This window comes from Cydia amplana, chromosome 26 (assembly GCF_948474715.1).
Source record: "Cydia amplana chromosome 26, ilCydAmpl1.1, whole genome shotgun sequence".
NCBI lineage: Eukaryota > Metazoa > Arthropoda > Insecta > Lepidoptera > Tortricidae > Cydia > Cydia amplana.
Genome location: NC_086094.1, coordinates 582696 through 593499, shown reverse-complemented (window position 1 = coordinate 593499; position 10804 = coordinate 582696). Strand labels below are relative to the sequence as shown.

The 10804-nt window shown below is 42.9% G+C and overlaps 2 protein-coding genes across 2 annotated transcripts; both read left to right on the top strand.

Moving 5' to 3' along the window:
* The first annotated feature begins 1149 nt into the window (after positions 1-1149).
* Positions 1150-2610, top strand: LOC134660117 (uncharacterized). The gene is made up of 2 exons (XM_063515821.1): positions 1150-2155; positions 2524-2610. The coding sequence occupies exons 1-2, from the start codon at positions 1172-1174 to the stop codon at positions 2527-2529; spliced, it is 990 nt and encodes a 329-aa protein (XP_063371891.1). The 5' UTR covers positions 1150-1171; the 3' UTR covers positions 2530-2610.
* Positions 2611-2671: 61 nt separating this feature from the next.
* LOC134659993 (oocyte zinc finger protein XlCOF6-like) lies at positions 2672-9781 on the top strand. Its single transcript, XM_063515691.1, has 5 exons — positions 2672-2935; positions 4157-4348; positions 5096-5284; positions 7532-7739; positions 8112-9781. Exons 1-5 carry the CDS (start codon positions 2672-2674, stop codon positions 9779-9781), a joined length of 2523 nt encoding a protein of 840 aa, XP_063371761.1.
* Positions 9782-10804: the final 1023 nt, after the last annotated feature.

The window sequence follows — 10804 nt, the reverse complement described above, 5'->3', positions numbered from 1 at the left end:
TTTTTAAATAATAACTCTTTTTTTTTAATAATAACTCTTTTTTTTTGCTGCAGCTGTCATAGAAAAAGTAATGTATGCAACAGCTCATAATTGGTTCTTAAAATTCTCGGGTCTTTTTTTACAAAACTCGACTACGTCTCGTTTTGTAACTTCGACCCTTGACTTTTAAGAACCCTTATTATATCACTGTTGCATAAACTACTATTATTCATTATACTTAAGTTTATAGACAGCTCACCACTACCTACACGGCGTACTCCTATAATTTCATAGAAATCAAAGGTAACGCGCGAAGCGGAGCGCTTTGGATTGCGCTCCTATGGAAAAAGATTTAGTACATTCGATCAATAGGAAATTCAATAAGAGCGAAAGAGAAGCGATACAACTCCGCGCGTGAAACAGAATATTTTCTATGAGGGAAGAGGCAAAATCGGTGCGGCGCTCCGAGCCCGGTTGATCTGCGCGCGCATCCCGCGCGCCATGTTGATATTGTTGTCACTTGTTTCTAAACCAACCTTAGTCAATTTTAAAGTATGTGCGGGAATGCAATTTTGTCTTTTTCTCATTCTAAATAATGAAACAAGAGTTTAAACAGTTAAAGCACATAATTTGTTTGTTGTGAGGTTTTAAAAATGAATGAATTTAACGTGAGAATGTGAAAAAGTTTACAAAATCGACTCGAGTTAAATTATGGACGACCTTGAACTTTCGTAGCAATGTTATTCAAAAGCAAAAACTTATATATTTTTTAAATCAGATCAATAAGTAAAAACACCGTGGTTGTGTTGTGTGAATGTGATAAAAGTAACTAGCTTATTTTGTTTTTCGTGTTACCTATACGTTTTGTGTTTGGCGCGGGCGCGGGTGACGGCTGTGCGGTGAGTTTGTTGGGACCGAAACAGGTGTGTTAACAATTTAGTACATCTTTCCATAAAATTTAAATAAAAACATTATATCCATTTGTAACCGGCTAACTGGTACATATTAGGTATACGTATAGATATGGAGGGTAGAACCAGTCTTGCAATAAACGATATACTGACCGCACGCCTATTATTTGTCACTGGCGAACGAGGCGTGGTTTTTACCGTTATTTTAGTCAATACGTGCTAAAATCAAGTATTATTCTGTGGACGAGTGATAACTAAATCTAAATAGTTGTTAAAAAACAATGGGCGTCGGCAAAATACCCGAGTTTGACGTGAAAGCTGGAAATTGGACTATGTACTGTGAGAGGTTAGAAATGTATTTCCTCGCGAACGATATTAAGGATGAAGTGAAGTTGCCAACATTAATCGCCGTAATGGGAGAAGATGCATATCAATTGTTATCTACGTTAGCAAGCCCCAAACAACCTTCATCTTTGACCTTCACTAACGCGGTGAAGCTGCTAAAGGATCACTTGCAACCGAAGCCCTCCATCTTGGCCGAACGCTACAGATTTCGACAGCGGCGCCAGGCAGAGGGAGAGAGTGTAGCTGAGTATGTGGCTGAACTGAAGAAGTTGGCAAAAACATGCGATTTTGGTACCTCGTTAGAAGATAATCTTCGCGACCAACTTGTTTGTGGCATTGTCAGTGAGTCGACGCGGCAAAGATTGTTTGCGGAGGACGGAATTGGCTACTCGAGGGCGGTCAGCTTGGCTACGACGCTGGAGGCGGCAGAAAAGAATGCAGTCGCCGTAGATCGTGACGCTAAGGTTATCACGGGTGTACATAAACTAGAAGCGAACCATAAATGTATGGCGTGCGGGGAGATTGGGCATAAAACGGAAGGCTGTAAATATAAAAACTTTGAGTGTAGTATGTGCAAAAACTTAGGCCACTTAAGAAGGATGTGCCCTGAGAAAAATGCAAGATTCGGAGTGACGGAAACGGCGGGCAGCCAGTCACAATCACGCGGAGACGGCGTGATCTATAACGGTAACGGAGCACGCGGTAACCGATCAGCTGGGAGAGGCGGCAGCGGGCGCGGGCGCGGGCGCGGAGGGCGCTCGGGCCGCCGAGGCACAAACAACTATTGGGTGCACGCGCACCGGGCATCAGCTGACGCGGCGAGCGTTAACGGCGGATATACGTCGGCGCTGGACAATAGTTGTGATTCGGATGATGACAACGAACCTATGTACCAAATGTCGTTAAGCAAATATAAACCGGTATGTATCACAATGTTTGTTGAAAATCAGTTGCTAAATATGGAAATTGACACCGGGGCCGCCTTATCATGTATTACACTAGATACTTATCATAAACATTTCAGTGATTTACCGTTACGGCCATGTCGTTTAAATTTAACGCTATACAATAAAGCTGTGATTCAACCGGAGGGTTATTTGCGAGTCCTAGTTAGGTACAAAGGAATTACAAAAAGATTAGATTTGTATGTCATGGACGACGGTGTCACGACTCTTTTAGGTCGACAATGGCTTTCGGAGTTAGGTATAGATGTTCCTGCTTCTAAGATTTGTAATATAGACACAGAAAAAGTAAATAAATCTAATAACCTTAATGAAATCCTTTCCAGGCATGAGTCATTGTTTGACGGCACCCTGGGGCGGTACACGGGCGGCACGGTGCGGCTGCATGTACGCCCGGGCGGGGGCCCGGTGTTCTGCCGCGCACGGCCGGTGCCGTTTGCGCTGCGGCCGCGCGTTGACGCCGAGCTTGACGCCATGCTTGAAGCGGGCGTCATCCGGCCCGTCAGCCGCTCCGACTGGGCCACTCCTCTGGTGATTGCTCGTAAGGCGGACGGCGGAATACGGCTGTGTGCGGACTATAAGGTGACCCTTAATCCTAACTTATTGGTCGATAGGTACCCGGTTCCCAAGGTCGATGACCTTTTTAGCACGCTAAGCGGATATAAGTATTTCACTAAATTAGACTTGTCACAAGCTTATAATCAACTAGTCCTAGATGAGGCGTCCACGGAGTACACGGTGATAAATACACATAAGGGACTATTTAAATACACTCGCTTAGTTTATGGGCTGGCGTCTAGCCCAGGAATCTTTCAAAAGTTTATGGAAGATTTATTTAAAGGGGTACCGGATGTAATAATTTTTTATGATGATATCTTAATTAAAAGTAAAGACATAGGTAGTCACCTTCAAACGATCGAGCAGGTGCTAAGTATATTAGAGTCAAATGGGTTAAAAATTAAAAAAAGTAAATGTGACTTCTTGACTAAGAAAGTTGAGTACTTAGGTTTTGTTCTCGACAAGGAAGGTTTAAGGGTAAATCCGGATAAAATTAAACCTATCATCGACATGCCCCCACCCCAGAATAACCATCAATTAAAATCTTTGTTAGGTATGATCAATTTTTACGGGAAATTTGTAAAAAACTTAGCATCCCGATTAACACCACTGTATAGCTTATTAAAAAAAGGCAAACATTATCATTGGGGGAGGGAGCAGAATGAGGCATTCCTTCAGGTAAAAAAAGATCTTTGTGGAGCGGAGGTATTGGTTCATTTTGACATGTCACGGGTTAGTGTGGTAACTTGTGACGCGTCATCACGTGGCCTTGGGGCGGTACTGGCCCAACGCGCTCCTGATGGCTCCGAGCGCGCCGTCGCCTACGCGTCACGCGCACTTACCCCCGCAGAAATGCATTACAGTCAAATTCACAAGGAGGCTTTAGCCATCGTTTTTGCCACAGATAAGTTCCATCAGTATTTATTTGGTAGAAAATTCATTCTTCGCACGGATCATAAACCTCTAGTAAGCATTTTTGGACCAAATGTTGGAATACCGACTACGGCTGCAAGTCGGCTTCAGAGGTGGGCGATTAAGTTATCAGCTTATGACTTTAACATAGAATATGTAAATACCGATAAAAATACCGCGGATGCACTATCGCGTTTAATAGATTCTCACAAGGATAACTCAATCACCTCTGAAGAAGTGTTGCCAGAGCAGACGTACTTACATTTCGCATCTGAAGCCCTTTTATTAGACTATAAGGTACTAAAAAGGGAAACAGCTTCAGACCCGATTCTTAGCAGAGTTTTGAGTTACGTCGTGGATGGGTGGCCTACCGACGTAGATATAAAAGAGCTTAAGCCATATTTTAATAGACGGAAAGAGATATATATCGAACTAGGTTGTGTCATGTGGGGACACAGAGTAGTTATCCCGATATCTTGTCAATCCAAGGTAATGAAAGAGCTGCACGACACACACATGGGTGTTGTTAAAACAAAGGCGTTAGCACGGAGCTACGTGTGGTGGCCGGGAGTGGACGAGGCCGTGGAGGCGGCCTGCGGCGGCTGCGAGGTGTGCGCCAGCGTGGCAAGCGCGCCGCCCGGCCACGCACCGAGCCCCTGGCCATGGCCCAATCGCCCATGGGCAAGATTACATTGTGATTTTTTAGGGCCCATATTAGGGAATACTTATTTCATTGTGGTAGATGCCGGTTCTAAGTGGATTGAGGCCATTCGTATGAAATCAACGAACGCAGGGGCAGTTATTTCAGAGTTAAGGCCAATGTGGGCGAGATTTGGCCTACCAAAACAAGTAGTTACAGATAATGGCCCTCCTTTTACTAGTGCGGATTTTGAAGCTTTTTTGGCAAGAAATAAAATTGAGCATTTATTTTCAGCGCCTTACCACCCGGCGTCCAACGGTGCCGCAGAAAATAGTGTTAAAATTTGCAAACGGGCAATTCGAAAAGCTATTAAACAAAAAGTAGATATAGATACGGCTTTAAACAGATTTTTATTATCATATAGAAATACCGAGCATTACACTACTGGTGAAAGTCCGGCCAGAATCTTACAGGGAAGAAATTTACGTATGCGCTTAGATAATTTAAAACCAGATCGTTTAGACCGTGTAAACAAACGTCAAGGGCATGACAACGCGGAACGAGGGATGCGAGGGCGCGAATTCGCACGCGGCGACGAAGTGTGGTGCCGCGACTACCGCTCTTCCGATCGCTGGGTCCCGGGAAAGGTCTCGGACATTCTAGGTAATACAGACTATAAAGTATTGTGTGATAAGGGAACCGAGGTACATAGACACATCGACCAACTAAGGCGTAGGGTCCCAAGGGTAACCGAGGAAGTACGTACACCGCCTAGATCATCCGTCCAGCGTAGAAATAGCTCATTAATTGTTCCGCAAGTAGATAGATGCGAGCTGGAATCAGAGGAACGACCAGCGGAGCCGATTAGAGCTAGCGCGAGCGAGGCTGCGACTAAAGACGCTTCCCCGCAGGCTGCCGCCGTGGACCAGCCCCAGGTTGCAACCGATATGGGTGATAATATGTGTCCACCTAAAAGGGTACCTAAACCTCCTATACGTTTCGGATTTGAGGAATATTTTTAGAATTAAGTATCACCTACCTTCTATACTGTATGATTGTATTAAATTAATTGTTAGCTGCATAAGGTAATGTAAGCGTCCGAGTGTTCAACACTACCTACTTGTTATCCCTTTTATCTAAATTTATGGTTTATCGTAATAGACGGAATTATCACAGAGTAAATTAAAGTAAGTAATTAACAGGCCGAATATTCGCACGCTTACCCTGAGTACTTAGCCATCAATATTAAGATATCACTGTATTCCTAAAATAAACACATTCAAATATGATAGCTAAATCTTAAAGAACTTGTAAATCAATTTTCACCGGTGTGTGCGTTAGATAAGGTCACTCGTACACAGCTGTATTATTGTTAACGGCCACGATTCACCGCTGTTTAGAATTTAGAACCAAATAGTATTAAGTTAGTTAGTAGCGAATAAGGGTGGAGGTGTTGGTACATATTAGGTATACGTATAGATATGGAGGGTAGAACCAGTCTTGCAATAAACGATATACTGACCGCACGCCTATTATTTGTCACTAACTAGAGCGGTAGAAAATGAAACTAGGTTCATATAGTAAAACAATATAATATTAAAAATATGTATAATAAAATAAAGTAATTTTCGTCAGTACGTAAGCCTAAACAAATAAAATATCGTCACTGGCCTTAACGTTCTTGCATCCCGATCTTTGTCGAACCAAACGATCAATTCTGGCCGCGGGTGCTACCGCATCAGCAAGGTCCACGCAGAGAAAAACTTCAGCAGCAAATATCCATCAAAAGAAACAGCAACAGTAATAAGTACCTCTTCAGTTTTAAGGCAGAAGTAAAGGCTGCAACATTCGTACGTTCTTAGACGTCGGGCCGGAACCTAACCCAAGCCTCATTTCGTTACAGGAAACCAGTGACGTACAAATAAGACTTGGATTAGGTTTAATTTAAACATAAACAGAAACTTAATACTATATATACAATTATACAAATATTACCTGCATTAGTGGTAGCCTTCGTATATAGTTTTTAGTACAAATCATAAGCATCGAGTCTCATTTAAAAATAAAATCAAAGTTGTGCAATTTGCAACAGAATTCCAATTGAATATTCATGAGAAAAAACAAAAGACGGGCGAATGGCTTAGTTTTTATTTTACAACCGGCCAGTGCGCGCGGTGGCTGCACTATGCAGGTTTGCCATGTTACACATTTGTAAAATGAACTGCAGTTGGCGTCTATCGGTCGTCAAGATATTCGTAATACCGAAAATCTATGAGAGAGTTCAATGACCGGGTGGACGGAAACCGACATCTAGGTACTTTGCGGCGGTTAATTGAATGTGTAGGTTTAGTTTTTGTTTTTTATTGTGAGTGAACACCCATAATACATAGCTACCAGCCGCCTCTGATCAAGAAGCATGCGGGAGTAAACTGGATTGGGACAGCACAGAATAGAGAGCTATGGAGAGAGCTGGAGGAGGCCTATGCCAAGAAGGCAGACTAAATAAGTAATAAAAAAAAACAATAACATTAAAAATATATTTATTAAAATTACTTAACAAAAATGTTAAATGAAATGTGAATCAATTTAAATGTAATGTAATGAATTTTTTTTTTTTGGTCAATAAAGGCTATTCTTATCTTATCTTATCTTATCTTATGACACTCGGACAATAGTATAACTTTTGAGTGGCAGTTGTGACGCGGCCGCTGCGAGAGATGGAGACAAGTGCTGACGCCGGCAGCATGTCGCCGGCGCGCGTGAAGCTGGTGCCAGAGACGGCCCAGTCGGAAATGCGTAAGCTCATCACTACACCTTATAAAACAAAGTCACCCGCCGCGTCTGTGTGTTTGTTTGTATTTTCGCGATAAACTCTAAAACTACTGAACGGATTTTCATGCGGTTTTCACCTATCAATAAAGTGATTCTTGAGGAAGGCTTAGGTGTTCATTCAACCTGTATTATAACTTTAATTTTACTGATTTCATCTATTAAACATATAAAACATTCTCAAGAACAGGTACCAGAGGAGAAAATGTACATTTTATACAAAACCTGTGGACTATTGGAATTTAGTCTGCTGCATTACTTTACTACTTATTCATTTATACATTGAAGTGTTGGCCTGGTTGTCTCAATGATCACACTTGTGGGCAGCATTGTAAACAATTTATGTTGATTCATCCATATATTTGTCTGACTTACAACTCTAATGGTAATTACAGCCCTTTGTTTCAGCCCTTATAAAGGAGGAAGCCGGATTTGTGGATGAAGAGGCTTGTGTGAAGGAGGAGTGTGAGGACAGCACAGCCGGGTGCGGCGTGAGCGAGGCCGCCATGCTGGCCGGCCTGTACGACGAGCACGTGGTCAAGGACGAGCTCGTGCTGGGGCCGGAGCGCCCGCACCGCCCCATAGTCGCCCCGGTGGTGACAGGTGTGTTGATTGTTGTTTAACTACTGTCAGACTACTCCGCAAAGCTCCTCCCGACACACACACATTCAAACTACCATAACACACGCACACCAACACAGAGTCTAAATAGAGAGTAAATTCTGTAAATATGTTTTCTATTTTTCTTCAATGAAACTTGTAATTAATTCAGCTGTATTAATTAAAATTCGTTTTAGTTGTGATGCTGATGTATAGGAATATGTTTAGTTGGTACATTTTGATAGTTCTAGCCAAAAACAAAATATTTATTATTTATTCTTAAAAGACATATAGCAAAGTATAATTTTATCCTCTGGAGTGGCTTGCCACATAAATGTATTTTGGATATTTGAGTATTATTTTATCGTGTTGCAGCGCCCACTCTCGTCTCCTCTGCGGTGGTGTCGGGTCGGCGCGGCTCGTGCTCGGTCAGGCTGGAGCGCCTGCTGGTGGACGCGGCGCGGCGCACCTGCCGGGTCGGGCGCCGCACATACAAGCTGCACGCCACCGAGCCCGCACCCACACCCCATGTCACCACCACCATCTATCAATGTCACCATTGCGGCAAACTGTTCAGGAGCAAGTCGGTTCTGAAGAAGCACGTACACACTCACTCGCCTTTACATAATTCAACCGTAGGGGATTATGGTTTAGAACGACATCAAATGCTACATGGTGACAAAAAACTGACGAAAAAGGCTCACATGATTATACACTCAGGCGAAAAGCCTTTCAGGTGTAAATACTGTGGCTACGAGAGTAGTAAAAAATCAAATTTACGGACTCACCTGATGACTCACACCAACGAGAAGCCTTTCAGGTGTACACACTGTGACCACAAATCTAGAACAAAAGCAGATTTACAGCGTCACCTGATGACTCACACAGACGAGAAGCCTTTCAGTTGTAGTCACTGTAGCTACAAGGGTAAAAGAAAAGGAGAGTTACAGACTCACCTGATGACTCACACAGACGAGAAACCTTTCGGGTGTACTCACTGTGCCCACAAATCTAGAACAAAAGCAGATTTACAGCGTCACCTGATGACTCACACAGACGAGAAGCCTTTCAGTTGTAGTCACTGTAGCTACAAGGGTAAAAGAAAAGGAGAGTTACAGACTCACCTGATGACTCACACAGACGAGAAACCTTTCGGGTGTACTCACTGTGCCCACAAGTGTAGAAGAAAAGCAGATTTACAGCGTCACCTGATGGCTCACACAGACGAGAAGCCTTTCAGTTGTAGTCACTGTAGCTACAAGTGTAGAAGTAAAGCAGAGTTACAGAGTCACCTGATGACTCACACAGACGAGAAGCCTTTCAGTTGTAGTCACTGTATTTACAAGTGTAGAAGAAAAGGAGAGTTACAGCGTCACCTGATGACTCACACGGACGAGAAGCCTTTCAGTTGTAGTCACTGTAGCTACAAGTGTAGAAGTAAAGCAGAGTTACAGAGTCACCTGATGACTCACACAGACGAGAAGCCTTTCAGTTGTAGTCACTGTATTTACAAGTGTAGAAGAAAAGGAGAGTTACAGCGTCACCTGATGACTCACACGGACGAGAAGCCTTTCAGTTGTAGTCACTGTAGCTACAAGTGTAGAAGAAAAGGAGAGTTACAGACTCACCTGATGACTCACACAGACGAGAAGCCTTTCAGTTGTAGTCACTGTATTTACAAGTGTAGAAGAAAAGGAGAGTTACAGCGTCACCTGATGACTCACACGGACGAGAAGCCTTTCAGTTGTAGTCACTGTAGCTACAAGTGTAGAAGAAAAGGAGAGTTACAGACTCACCTGATGACTCACACAGACGAGAAGCCTTTCAGTTGTAGTCACTGTAGCTACAAGTGTAGAAGAAAAACAGATTTACAGACTCACCTGATTACTCACACAGACGAGAAGCCTTTCCGTTGTAGCCACTGTGACCACAAGTTTAGATTATTAGATTTACAGGCTCATGCGATGACACACGGACGAGAAGCTTTTCAGGTGTACACAGTGACCACAAGTCTAGAACAAACGCTCAGTTACGGAAACACCTGATGACTCACACAGAAGAGAAGCCCTTCAGTTGTAGTCGCCGTAGCTTATCTTATCTTATTGTTTTCGGGGGCCCTTGCGAATACACTTCGACCCATAGGGATCTTTTGTGATGTTTATGAACATCCGTTAACTACTCAAGAGCTTTTCCCAGCATATCCATGTGTCGGATGATTGAGCACATGGGAAGCGTTGTAAAGTCCTTTGGTTCCAGATATCCTGCTCCAAAGTCCTTCATTCTTTGTCTGGCTAGGGCGTGACGTTCACACATTAGGTGTTTACTGTCTCTTCCTCTTCGCCACATATACGACAATCGGTGTTGTCAGAATGTCCCATCTTGGCCAGAATTCTTTTGACCCCTTAATGGCCAGTAAACACCCCCGTTATGATTTGGAGTTGTCTTTTGCTAAGTTTCCAAAGCTTTTTGCTCCAACCGGAGTGTACTCCTTGCAGAAAGAGCTTTGCGTGCTTTAGACCCGTCAGAGTCACCGTAGTTACAAGTGTAGACAAAAAACAGATTTACAGAGACACCTGATGACTCACACAGAAAAGAAGCCTTTCAGTTGTAGTCACTGTAGCTACAAGTGTAGAAGAAAAAGATATTTACAGACTCACCTGATGACTCACACAGACGAGAAGCGTTTCAGGTTACTGTGCCTACATAATTATGTAAAATAAAATCAGAATTACGGACTCACCAGATAAGAAGCCTTTCATGTGTAGTGTAGTCACTGTAGCCACAAGTGTAGAAGGAAATTTGGTTTACGGACTCACCTGTTGACTCACACTGGTGAAAAACCTTTCAAGTGCAAGTACTGTGACCACAGGAGCCATCGTATATTCTATTCGTCGTGTTCCTAATAATGTATTACTACATGTACACTTTTTGTATCATTCTTACGTTTTGTTTTCATTCGGCGATTAAATGCATTGAAATTATCAACTTAGTGTGTTGGCGCCTTTACATTAAATATTCTTTAACTGCATTTCAATCTGATAAATTTTACTTTATTTTGTTTTCATCTT